Below are 13,745 nucleotides of genomic sequence, written 5' to 3'. Positions count from 1 at the left end.
TCAAATTCTTCTCCTAAGTCAGTGGGAAAGGGGGCTGGAAGGTAAACAGGGAGACTGGTTGTGCCAAGCCTGGGGAGCGTCTGGCATATAGCTGTCCCTTTGCTGCATAAGTCTTTTGATCCGAGGTGTGATCCAGGGCAAGTCAGTTAGGTGTGACCTGACGGACTTTTCGGGGAAGAGGTGGTGGAAGTAATAAATAATAATAATAATAATTGACGGTTTATTGAAAAAGTTCTGCAGCCCGAAGGCTGAAAATATACATTGGACATAAATGACTTATTACATACATAGGTGGTTTAACAAAAGCCTTCATTAGAGAAAGGTAAAGGAACATACAGTGAACATACAGATTATTGTAGGTGTTGAACAGCAAGGTCGTAGTGTAGTAACTCCCTCCCAGATGGTGTTAGGAGGGACCTCACTTGGTGTAGTAGTTCCCTCACAGATGGTGTTATGAGGGGCCTCACGTGGTGTAGTAATTCCCTCACAGATGGTGTTATGAGGGGCCTCACGTGGTGTAGTAATTCCCTCACAGATGGTGTTATGAGGGGCCTCACGTGGTGTAGTAATTCCCTCACAGATGGTGTTATGAGGGGCCTCACGTGGAGTAGTAATTCCTCACAGATGGTGTTATGAGGGGCCTCACGTGGTGTAGTAACTCCTTCACATATGGTGTTATGAGGGACTTCACGTGGTGTAGTAATTCCCTCACAGATGGTGTTATGCAGGGCCTCACGTGGTGTAGTAATTCCCTCACAGATGGTGTTATGCGGGGCCTCACGTGGTGTAGTAATTCCCTCACAGATGGTGTTATGAGGGGCCTCACGTGGTGTAGTAATTTCCTCACAGATGGTGTTATGAGGGGCCTTATGTGGTGTAGTAGTTCCCTCACATATGGTGTTATATGAGTGAGGTGTGGTCCCAGGCCTTCCTATCGTAGACGGATTAACACATGGCTGGTTGTTGGGTCTCACGGGCCGTTATCACTGGGTACCTGGGACCTCACTGTGTGAAGGTTAACTTGGGCACGACTGTTACTGTTGAGTTGTTCTCACTGACTTAAGCACTGTTCACCACTGTTCACCTCTGTTTAACACTGGTTCCATTCCTTTCCTAAATGAAATAGTAACTTCTGGCGAGAACTTGTTGATATTCCGGTGGGGAGGGAGTTGGTATGGGCCAACTTAACAGTTGACCTGGCTGCTCCGAGAGGAGCGCCAGGTACGTCTTGACCCTTCGGTGGTCAAGGATGTAGTAAGTAGTGTGTGTATGTGTGTGTGTGTGTGTGTGTGTGCAGCCACACACAGGGCTGTGAAATGCGACTAGAGTGGCAGCATTATGTTAGTGTTAATGTGCAAGCACTGATTGCTCCCTCTCGCTTTCAGCTGCCGCCTCTGGCTAGCCCTCATAGTGAACAGGGAAGTAACTTGCATAAGTCTTCCCCTGCCAGTACACAGCCTCTTCACCATCAAGACTCCTCCTGTGCATCCTCGTGGCAACACACGGTAACTGGGTGCCTCGTGGGCCCAGGCTAGATCAGCAGGGGATCTCGGAGTAGCAGTGGACCCCAGAGAGATAACACATATGCCCACTGGCATGTAGACACGTCCTGGTGCCTACTAACCACCGCCCCACTGTCTTTCGGATTAACCTTGGAAGGTATAAGGCTACGGGAGTAAACCCCGAACGAAAAATCTGCTGTGGAGCTCCGCATCAGGCAGAAAAGCTTACAGAGCTCCAACAACACCCCAACGGCGGAAGAGGTGACGACCATGGAAACCCTACGACTACACCGGCGGACGAAGGCAATGCCAGACGGATAGGCTACTACGGAGAAACCCAACAAACTGGGCTATCGGCAGTCCATTGCAACTCTCCCTCTCCCGAGTCATTGCAACACTTGCACCACTGGATCAGGAAAAGGAAGAGTCAAGATGTGTGGCTGCAGCCTGCATTCCTGCCTCACTATATAAATTAGCTCACGTGCAGCCATCACTCAGCTCATCATACCTCTCATCATCTTCAAAACCCCATATACCCACAAAAAGTCTTATGGCGACGGATGAGTATCGACGGGGATAGGCAGAGATGACCGCCGGGAGTCTCTAGTCACAACTCTGCACATGGGTGGCACAGATAAGATGGTCGTTTATGCACTGGGATCTAGGCAGCAATGCAATCCAGTCCTGCCTGTGCGACTGAGCAGCCTTTTCGGGGAGCCACTCTGCTCACCCCACATGGGGAGGGGGCTAGAAAAGGTGCCCTAAACTTAGCCTGCCTAAAAACCTAATCTGACTGGGCGGCCGCACCTTGTAAGGACATATCTCATGCGGTGGAACCACAACCAAAATCACAGATCCAAACAAAAAAGAACCATACAACCTCTTATGGTCACTGCATGGAATGTCAACACTCTTCTGGATACTGACACAAATGCGTGTCCTGAAAGAACAACTGCCCTTATGGCAATAGAGCTGGCTAGGTATAACATCGACATAGCAGCCATCAGTGATTCCCGGCTTCCAGATGTGGGCCAACTCACAGAACGGGGGTCTGGCTACACCTTCTTCTGGAGCGGTAAGCCTGCTGTGGAGAGAAACCGCATTTATGGAGTTTGCCTTGCCATAGGCCAACGCATCCTACACAAGCTAACTGAAATGCCTATTGGGATCAACAAGCGCTTCAAGACGAGTCCAGGCAAGAACAAAGGTGTCGGCAGCCTCCATTACTGAACTTCAGTATATAGAGGACGTCACCCTTGTTGCTCACACTGAACACGACCTACAGGAGATGCTAATCACTTACGCAGATGCGTATGCAAACTTCGGCCTTGAGGTTAATGTATATAAGACTCAGACACACCACCATCCATCCAGCTTGTTGCCCACCTTCGGTATCACGGTTCCCGCCTGTCCACCACCGCAGACATCGTTGAAGAGATTCAGCATTGGATCAGATGTGCATGTCAAGCCTTTGTCAGACTCCGAAATCGTGTCTTCAGCGGCAGGAAGCTGAAATTTTCTACAAAGCTGCACGTATAACGAGCAGTGGTCCTCCCCACCCTGCTATATGGCAGTGAGACATGGGTTACATGCAGGAGGCATCTCAAGGCACTTGAAAACTTTCACCAACGTCGTCTACGTTCCATCCTTCGAGTTGGATGGGAAGACAAGAGAACAAATGTCAGTCGTTTTGCTGACACCAACTGTAGGACCATCGAGGCTACCATTATCCATGAACATCTACGTTGGACTGGCCATGTTACCCACATAGACGCCAGTACACTGCCAATGCAGCTACTTTACAGTCACCTAACGAATAGTAAACGTAACGCCGGCGAGCAATTGAAAAGGTATAAGGATAGTCTTAAGACAAACCTGAAAAGGTGCCAAATCAAGCCCCCTCACCTGGGAGTCGATTACCCCACATCGTAACGCTTAGAGGAGCACCACATGAGAAGGTGTCAATACTTTCGAGTCAGACCGGCTAAAAACCGAGGCAGACAAGCGCCAACGCTGGAAAGACGCTGTCGCCGCCCCTCCCGCACTAGATGCAGTAGACTGCCAAAGCAGCTACTTGACAGTCACTTAACGAATGGTAAACGTAATTCTGGATGAACGTCATACTCGATTCTGATTGACAGCAACGTAGTAGTAGTAATGTGTGTGTGTGTGTTTGTGTCTGTTTGTAATTATCATAAATTATAATAATTAACGGTTTATTGAAAGAGCATGGCAGCCGGAAGGCTGATTATATACAGTTCCATAAATGGGGAATGGGTCTCTTGATTTACACATAAAATACAAGTAACATAAGTGCTACAATTATGGGAAGTAGAGTGAGGGGCGATATGATCGAGGTGTATAAATGGAAGTTAGGGCTAAACAAAGGTGATATAACAAAGGTAATCAAACTCTCCACCCAGGAGCGAACTCTTTGCAATGGTTATAAATTAGACAAATTTATTTTTAGGCGCAGGATAGGTAAACATTGGTTTGGAAAGAGAGTAGTGGATGAGTAGAACAAGTTACCAAACATCATCATTAACTCGAATACGCTGGATAGCATCTAACATAGGTTGGATGGATATATGAGCGGTATGGGCCAATAGGCCCGCTGCAGTTTCCTCCATTCTAATGTTCTTATGTTCTTATAATAAATTGGTGGGGAGGAGGTCTTACTAGAGGGCATTTTAACATAGTGTGACATGGTGTGTTTGTGAGTGTGTGTGTGAGTGTGAAACTCTTCGAGGTCAATATTCTATCAAAAACCCTTGTTAAATGCAAAGATCAATAGCAGAGAAAATAAATGACTTTTTATTCTCCTTTCATTTTAATATTTGTTTTCTTATTCATAGCGAGTGTTTGTCTGTAAAGCTGAAAATCTGATTGATTTAGGTAAAATACTCAACACTGAAGATTAAGTTAATTTTTTTTAATGGAAAATTAATCTGGATAAAACATCATTCAGTGACAGAAGAGACGAACACTACATTTGAATAAATTAGAAATCTTTCAATCCACATATGAATTAAGTAATTCAAGTGAGAAAATATTTTAGGACCTAACAATTTCACTTCATCAAAACTTATATTGGAGACACTGACCTGCATCATGACAACAACCTGAAGTCTCCCTCAGTGGAGAATTACCAAGAAATGTTGTGATGGAAAATTTCCTTATTCCGCAGCACAATCTTCATAGAAACCGTCAGGTAGACCAATTTCTGCTTCATGTCACGCGAGAGACATAACACAGCAGATCTGGGAGGAGCTTACGTGTTATTCCCGGGTGACTCACTGTGTTGTACTGCCCCAACACTCCGAACTTTACTCCCGCTTCCTGGTGTCTCTTGTTAATTCAAGATAACTGTATTATATATATATATATATATATATATATATATATATATATATATATATATATATATATATATATATATATATATATATATATATATTGATAAATCACACAGGGAAAAGGGAAACAATGGAGCACCTTAGCTTTCGTCCTTATTCGTATATGAAACAGAATTTAGTACGAGTTTTATTATTTTACGTATCACCGCTACATATTTATACCCCCTCGCCGGTCATCTTGCCGTTTGCCCAGGAATACGTCCTCCTAAATTGGCCGTTAATCTCACAGACTAGGACCCCTTCGCTGAGCTGCGCTGATAATTTTCAGTGACCCGGCAACCTTGGCCCGGCTCACAAAAACTTTCCAGTGGTTTGATGATTTTTTATTTTTTTGTTTATGATGTAAGGTGAGGCACCTTGCCATTTTGGCAGGTGTCCATGACTGTCAATGTGATGCACTAATGACTCTGATGTACGATGGTTTCTTATGTCATATTTATGCACATTGAATTCTCACCCCAACATCTCTTGAGATTTTCCCGTAGTAAACAACGGAACACGCACTACATGGAATCTTATATATGGCACTTTTCTTATTACTATTACTATTATTATTATCAGATTTCTTGTTCACTACGTCCTTGATTTTCGTGCCTGACGCATTAGCTATTCTCACTCCTGCCCCCATTAGAAACCTGCTGACACTCCCAGCAAGCTTTGACTACGGCACCGACACGAATTCACTTTTTCTCTTTCTCTGTGTCTCTTTGTTACCCAGCTATCTTCATTTAATACTTCTACTGGATGCATTTGTTTCTTGAACGCTTCCATGATGTACGTGAATTCTCCACTTACATATTCTTCAATGCAGACACGTAACATTCGTAGAAAGAAACCGATCACCACTCCAGACATAGTTCTTTCATTATGTGCGGACAGGTAATGTAGAAAGTCATCCCTATTAGTGGGTTTACGATACACCGAGAATCTTAGAAACTCCAACAGATTTGTGTACTACCTTCCATTTTCATCGTAAACTGGGTGTTTGTATCTACATTGTTTAACTTCCTCAATTTGGTGTCTACGTTGGTTTCCTTCTGGATCACAACTATTATGCCATCCACATAACAAAGTCATGTGGGACCCCTTCCACATGGTCCGGTGGCATGAGTAGGCCATCAGCGTGCCTGAGTCTAGACTAGAGGAAAGGGATGAAAGCAGGAGTGGGTGACCTGGTTCTGGAAGGAGTTAGAGAACTCTCAGAAAGATATGTATTAAGCTGGAAATAGCACACCTGATAAATCTCTTTTTTTATTTTATACGTATATAATTCCTGAGATACACGCCATTGAACCTGTATGTAGACGAAAGAGCTCATTACTCTCTTCAAATATGTTAACATCAAGAACCATCTACTGTACTTAATTAATCATGTTTGAATTCCCACAGCAAGCTGGGACGTGACAACAAGACGAAGTACAGGAGCATTACCCAACACTATTGATGTGTCTCTCCGCCTTCAGGGTTCCCGGCACCGATCGTGACGTGGTGGCAGGACCTGAAACTCCTAGACAACAGCAGCTATGTGATCAGCAACAGCGGGCCCTCACAGACGGTGAACGAGCTAACGGTGGGGCCCCTCACACGACAGCTGGTGGAGGTGCCCTTTACCTGCAGGTCGGAGAACAACCCGCTCTCATCTCCTATGGATCGCACTGTTCACCTTAAGATACACAGTTAGTTCTACAAGGTTTTATTTGTGTATATTTTGTGTGTGTGAGTGTGTGTGTGTGTGTGTGTGTGTGTGTAGATCACGATGCTATTCTTCCTTCGTTTCTCTCTACCTAGGGAGGAGACGTAGACTGGTTCACACCTTCCTACACATGTAATTTGCCCTGCACATGTCCTTAAAACCGCGTTACTGATTTCGATGGAATGAAATGCGATGACACATCTTAATGAAACAATAGATAAGACACTAAATTCAAGTCTTTGTCAAAGGTCAGAGTCATAGCATGAAGGTCAAAACTCTTTGATCGATGACATAAGTTCTGTTCACAATATCCATGTCTGTTTACATAGAAGAATACCATTTGTTTATGATTTTTTACTAAAATTTACTTGCTCAAAAGAAATTTGGGGGGCATGTTTTAATGGAAAAACACTCCTTTAGTCAAATTTTCTTCTTTTCACGGAAAATATATTTTTTTTCTAAGAAAGCGCTTTAGTTTGCGAGATTTGCGAAAAAAAAGACATTTGTTTTTCGTGTTCGCATTTTTTTCATGGATAAATTATTTATTTAGTAAATTTGTTACTTTTCAAGGAAAAAGCCTTTTTGCCCCCCCCCCCCCAAAAAAAAATGTTTTCATAGAAAAAAAAATATTTAAGGTAAAATAAGCTTTTCTCATAATTTGTTCGTAAGAAAATGAGTTTCTTTGTAAAATTATGCTTCTTTTAACGGAAAACGATTGTTTTGGACTGAAAAACGCTTATATATATATATATATATATATATATATATATATATATATATATATATATATATATATATATATAAATATATATATAATCAACGACCTCACCAGCCAGGACTCGAACCCTCGACCTACTATGTGGGACCAGGGAACGCTACCGACCATGCCACAAAGACACTAAAAGCAGTTGATTATATGTTCAAAGTCAGCATGTTATATGGACTAAAAATGAAGTATATATGGTACCTCGTGTTTCATACCAGCTGGATTGGGTAAAATGCTACTGACATCCACATAAATGGCACGGGCAGTTCCCAATGAGAGGTTCACGGCGCCATCAGCTCGATGAACAGGCTTTGTGTGAAATATCACTGAGTCCAGAACTGCTTTTAGTGTCTTTGTGGCATGGTCGGTAGCGTTCCCTGGTCCCACATAGTAGGTCGAGGGTTCGAGTCCTGGCTGGTGAGGTCATTGATTATATGTTCAAAGTCAGCGTGTTATATGGACTGAAAATGAAGTATATATATATATATATATATATATATATGAAAAACGATTTTGTAGTTATATTTTGTGTTTTTCTCACAGAAAATGGTGATTTTTGCAAAGAAACACTGTTTTTTGGTAAAATTTGCTTCTTTTCATGGATAATGATTGCTCTTGCTAAAAAAAACTGCTTCTTTTGCATGTTTCATAGAAATACATTGCATTTCAGTCCAATTATCATTTTACCGGGAATACTTGTATTTGCTAAAGAGTACTCTTTTTGGGGGGGGGGGTAAAATTGGCTTCTTTCCATGCAAAACGTTAATTTTTGCCAAAAAATTAAAAATAACTAAATAATTCAGTACTGCTTCTTTTCACGGAAAACGCTTGTTCTTGTTTAAAAAAATGCTTTGTTTTGCATGCTTTGATGAAAAATACTCCTTTTTTTGTCAAATTTGATTATTTTCATGGAAAGCGCTTTCTTTTTTCCCAAACGATCGGATGTATTCATAGAAAAACACTGTTTGAAGTCAAATTTGCTCCTGTTCATATAGAAAGCATGTTTCTTTTCGACAAATTTATTTCTTCTCACGGAAGAACCTGATTTTTGTTTTTTTAGCAGAATTTGCTTGTTTTCAGGGAAAACGCTTTGTTTTGCATGTTTTGATTGAAAACACAATATTTTAGTAAAATTTGTTTGTTTTGACAAATAAACAATTTTTTGTCAAATTTTATTATTTTCATAGAAAGTGCCTTTTTCTAAAACAACCGCATTATTAATAGAAAAGAAAAGCATTCTTTCAAGTCAAATTTCCTTTGTTTCACGGAAAAAGCTTATTTTTTTTAAATACTTCTGTTCATGGAAAACATTGCCTTTTTTATAGTAAATTTTGTTTATTTTCAAGGGAAACGCTTTGTCGTCCATGTTTTCAGGGAAAAACACTATATTTTTGGTAAAATTTCCTTTTCAAGATTTTTTTTTGTTGAAACAGTTTTTCTTAGTAAAATTGTGCTTCATTTGACGGAAAACGGTTGTTTAGGCAGAAAAATGCTTGTTTTTTTAAAAGTAAAATTTGCTTCGTTTCACAAAAACTGCTGATTTATGCAAGGGAACACTGTCTGGGTAAAATTTGCTTCGTTTATACGGAAGGCGCTACCTTTTGTTGTAAACAATTTGTTTTACATGTATTGATAGAACAATTCTGTTTTAGTCATATTTGATTATTTTCACGGACAAAAGCTTTGTTTAAGCCAAATTTGCTTCTTTTCATGGAAAATTATTGTTTCCTCTAAAAACATTTATTTTTCGTGTTTTCAGAGAAAAACACTGTATTTTAGTAAAAAAAAAATTATTTTACGGATAACGCTTGTTCCTGCCAAAAATATACTTTTGTTTTAAGTCTAAGTATGCTCCTATCCACGGAAAACGCTTGTTTTGCTAGTACTGTATACACATGTGCTCATAAAAAAACACTGTTCTTCAGTTGAGCTTGTTTCTTTTGAAGGAAAACGATTGTTTTTGTTTAAAAAACTTTGTTTTACTAATTTGTTATGGAAAATTCTTGTTTTGGTGAAAAGACGTATGTTTTTATAGCGAAACACTGATTTAGTAAAATTTTCTTCTTTTTACGGAAAAAAAGTTTGTTTATGATTAAAAAAAACCGCTTTGTTTTGCAGGATTTCATAGAAAAGGCACCGTTTATAGTTCAATTAGATTCTCTTCACGGAAAACGTTTGTTTTTGCTAAAAATGCTGTTTTGTGTGTGTGTGTTTTTTTTTTTTTTTAGAAAAACGCTGTTTATTTTCAGTAAAATTAGTTTTGTGTTTTCAAGAAAAAACGCTTATTTAAAAATATCGATAGTTACTTTGCCGTAAAATAATTTGAATATCTATCCTTTGGGTGTGAGGTGTAAAACATGTAACTTAAATGACTGTTAAAGGTCTATGCCGCAACTAAAGGAATAAGGTCAAAATTTACTTTGTTAACTACTCTATTGATGTTTATGAAATTTTCGTGATGGTGCATCATAGAGCATCAATTACCAACCAATAAGTTCACATACCTTCACTGATCAAAATATAAATAATAAAAGCCCTAAACGTTGGAAAGATCAAATTTTGCACAAGATCCCCAATTGGGGGTGCCAATAACTGACCAGTAAGATCCGTCGGACTGCGCCTCTGTCGACACTCTCCATGAAGAAAAGGGAAGGATAAGCTGCTTATATTTGGCAAGAAATCTTATCGCAAAAATGCCAAGATCAAGTTTGGATATGAAGGTGACTGACTTTCAGTGTTTCTCTGCATGATCTAGAATTCTAGATTCTTCAGAGTGAACAATCAGCTTCCAAGGAAACACGTACGTTCTCGGCTTATAATGATTAGGTACTGTACGAATATATTCAGGACATTTACTAGCCGAGTTTAGCTTATAATTTTGGACGACTCAATATTCTGTTCCAAATACGTATTTTTTGTTTGTAATGTTTCATGTACACAGAATGTACCTTTTCTGACGATTTCAGAGTCAGTTTGATATGTTATAATTTAATTATTATACTGTAATAGAAAATATATGTAACTTTTTTCAGATTTACAAGTTTCTCAGCTAAATGTACATGATACATACCATCATTATAGAAACAAATCGTCATAATTTTCGTGCCAATATAGTAACTTAATTGAATCACTTAAATATAATATTTGTGTATTCATACCGTCATCTTGACCATCATATTAGCCAGGTCTACCATATAATAGCACCCGAACAGCCACACCAACCAATAACGTAGTAATACAACATGTCTTTATCTTTACGAGGTAAGAGGTTCCTTTTCCTACCCGTAATCCAGTAATCCCTTCCCACCTTCCTCACCACTGTTCGCCATCTAATACTATTATTGCTTTAAGACTTTTTCTTTTCCATTTTTCATCATACAACCAAGCAACAGTTCTCTTGCTATACCACTGGTCTCTTCTAACAGTGGCACCCCAGAGCGTGGTTCTGGGGGAGGCGGCGACGGTGCGGGCGGGGATGGAGGAGAGGTTGGAGTGTCGGGCTAAAGGAGCTTATCCCGAGGCCAATATCACTTGGACGCTAGACGGTAAAAAGCTCAACTTCACAGCCAAAGAGGTGAGTCCACTTGAGGGGATTTAACTCGACATATAATCCTTATTTATCGCAGTATTATGGATGCACTAAACACCAAGTGATATTATTGCATTGGTGGTTAAAACTGTTCTCCTAAATCGTGGCAAGGTTATTCTTAACAACTCCTTTCACATTCAATTCGCAGTTCTTACTTAAGGTAAGTCCCTTGAACCGGTTTCCCTAGGACACTAAGGGCAGTCATATATATATATATATATATATATATATATATATATATATATATATATATATATATATATATATATATATATATATATATATATATATATATATATATATATATATGTGTGTGTGTGTGTGTGTCTAATAATAATAATAATAAACGGTTTATTAATAGAGTTGCAGCCGGTGGCTGAAAATATACAGACTTACATTTGATTTGGACATAATGATATAATATGCATTGAATACATTTACAGGGCTGTACAGTACATAAATCAGGAGTTGTTTATTATTTTAACAATAGATGGGATGGTGCTGTTCTTATATCTATCGGTGCGGGCTCTTATGGGCTGAATTTTGTTGTAGTGGCGGACTGCGCGAGTTGGGTGGGGGGCTGCAGGTGGCAGGAGGTGGCGATGACGAGGGTGGTGCAGTAGTCCACTGCCAAACCTTTCTAGTGCTTGGTGGTGGAGGTCACTGAGGGATGGCATTTCCAGGGTGGAGAGAGCGTTGGTGTAGCCGGAGTATTCTGCGCCGAGCATGATTCTGCAGGCCCTTTTCTGTACCTTCTCTAGCTGAAGTTGTTGGGTGGAGTTGAGAGAAGACGACCAGGCTGGTGACGCATACGTTAGCTTGGGGAGAATAAAGGCGTTGTAGATGGTCCTTAGCTCTGGTGTGGGTGTCCCAAGTGACCTAAGTCGTCGTAGCATGTAGAGACGATACGAGGCTGCCTTGACTGTGTTATTTACATGGGCCTTCCAGTTCAGTTTGTTGTCTATGGTTACACCCAGGAGATTAGCAGACTGCACCAGCTGGAGAGGATGGGCACCCACTGTGACTGGCGGTAGTGATGTGCATGACTATGGTTTTGGTGTGGTTGATGGTGACATTGTTCTCCGTGGTCCATGCCTGAAGCCTGTCCAGGGGGCCTTGTAGCGATGAGTAGTCTGGTGCGGTGTTGTCCACTGAAACCCCCACAGTGCAGTCATCCACGTACTTCCACCTGTGAGGAGTGTCCGATAGAGCGTCGTTGATCAGGATGAGGAAGCACAGTGGTCCCATCTTGGTCCCCTGGTGAACACCGCAGGTGAGGTGTTGGAATGTGGAGACCAAGCCCTGATACCTCACTGCCTGGCGACGTCCACTCAAGAAATCAGTGAGCCATGAGACCAGGTTGGTGGGCAGCCCTAGTGCAATAGCCTTGTTGATAACAGTGCAGTGATCAACAAGGTCAAAGGCCTTCCTGAAGTCCATAAGGGGAACGGCCAGTGATGTCTTACGTTTCTGCAAGTTTTTGTGCAGAAAATCCAGAAAGCTCACCAAGCAGTGTGATGTAGAGGATGTCCTCATGTTGCCAAATTGCTGTGGATCAATTTGACTGATAGATACTGGCAAATGCCCACTCAAAAACAAAGTCCTCACAAAGTAGACTGGGTATGGGGGTAATGGCAACTGGCCTGAAGTCGTTAGGGGACTGTGGGGTGGTGACCTTGGGGATGGGGGTGACAAATGAGGTTTTCAATTCATTAGGGCATTTGCTTTGTCTGAGGGATGCATTAATAATAGAACAGAGGGGGTGGCAAGTTCGACTGCAAACTCCTTGTTTATTTTGATTGGGAGGTCAATTGAGGTCGTGGAGCGTTTGGATTTAAATTTCAGGAGTTTGTGTGTGTGTGTGTGTGTGTGTGTGTGCGTGTAAGAAAAACTATGGGCAAGTTTCTTTACGCCATTTGCCTCTGTCTACCCAGCAGTAATTGGGAACCTGGATGTTAATCGATTTGCGGATCGTATTTCGGGGTAATGGTTAGCCAGTGCAGTTGGCGAGTTGTCCGGTCTTCTCGGACTATTCCTTGATATTGGGTCATGCAACTCGTTAACTTAGGGTGTGGTTGTTGAGTTGGCGACAGCTTCTACACCTTAAACAAATTAAAGCTTAGGTGGCCCTTGGGCCGGCCATCCTCGTTACACGAGGGGCAACCATTATTATATTACTATGTGTGTGTGTGTGTGTGTGTTACTTAACATCCTTCTTTCTATGCGCCATGTATGGAGTGGCCCATAAGCACAATTCCCGTTGGCTATTCCAAAATAAACCTTAGTTTACCTCGCTTATTGTTTGTTTATTACTTGGTCAAACACGACCACGTATGGGGCGAACCATTCTACAAGTGTGGATTACACTAATGTGTGTGTAATATTCCCTTTCAAGAAGTCCCTTTGATGAAAGTAAAGGTAAACATAACATTTCTGTCAACTCACGTAGCTTCAATATCATAATATAATATTGACCAAACAGGAAAAAAAAATGGATCTGGTAAATAGCCGCACACTAACCTAACCTAATCTAACCTAACTTAACCTTCCTTGACACGCCTCACTAACATTGGTCACTACTTAATCTACACCATATAAAATTTTCCCGTTTAATTTCTACATGATTTCGCGTTTCATTTACAAGATTGACCACTTGTGTTATCACCTTTATAAAACTTAATTCCTTGCTATATAAACCAGGACTTGTCTTATTTTCTTTCTAGTGTTAATTCACGCCACTTCCTTATCTCTTAAACAATATCTAATTTATTCCTCCCTT

General features: G+C 40.9%; 1 protein-coding gene across 4 annotated transcripts in view; it reads left to right on the top strand.

Moving 5' to 3' along the window:
* The window catches only part of LOC121859411 (hemicentin-1-like), a 251,339-nt gene that overhangs the window by 199,986 nt on the left and 37,608 nt on the right, over nt 1-13,745 (top strand). For all 4 annotated transcript variants that reach the window (XM_042356203.1, XM_042356204.1, XM_042356202.1 and 1 more), the window contains 2 exons: nt 6,382-6,594; nt 10,803-10,951. In XM_042356203.1, coding sequence (XP_042212137.1) covers nt 6,382-6,594; nt 10,803-10,951 — 362 coding nt within the window. The remainder of the gene's footprint in view (nt 1-6,381; nt 6,595-10,802; nt 10,952-13,745) is intronic.

This window comes from Homarus americanus, unplaced genomic scaffold (assembly GCF_018991925.1).
Source record: "Homarus americanus isolate GMGI-L3 unplaced genomic scaffold, GMGI_Hamer_2.0 scaffold7626, whole genome shotgun sequence".
NCBI lineage: Eukaryota > Metazoa > Arthropoda > Malacostraca > Decapoda > Nephropidae > Homarus > Homarus americanus.
Note: the sequence above shows the minus strand (reverse complement) of the source record. Positions and strands in the feature narration are given on the sequence as shown.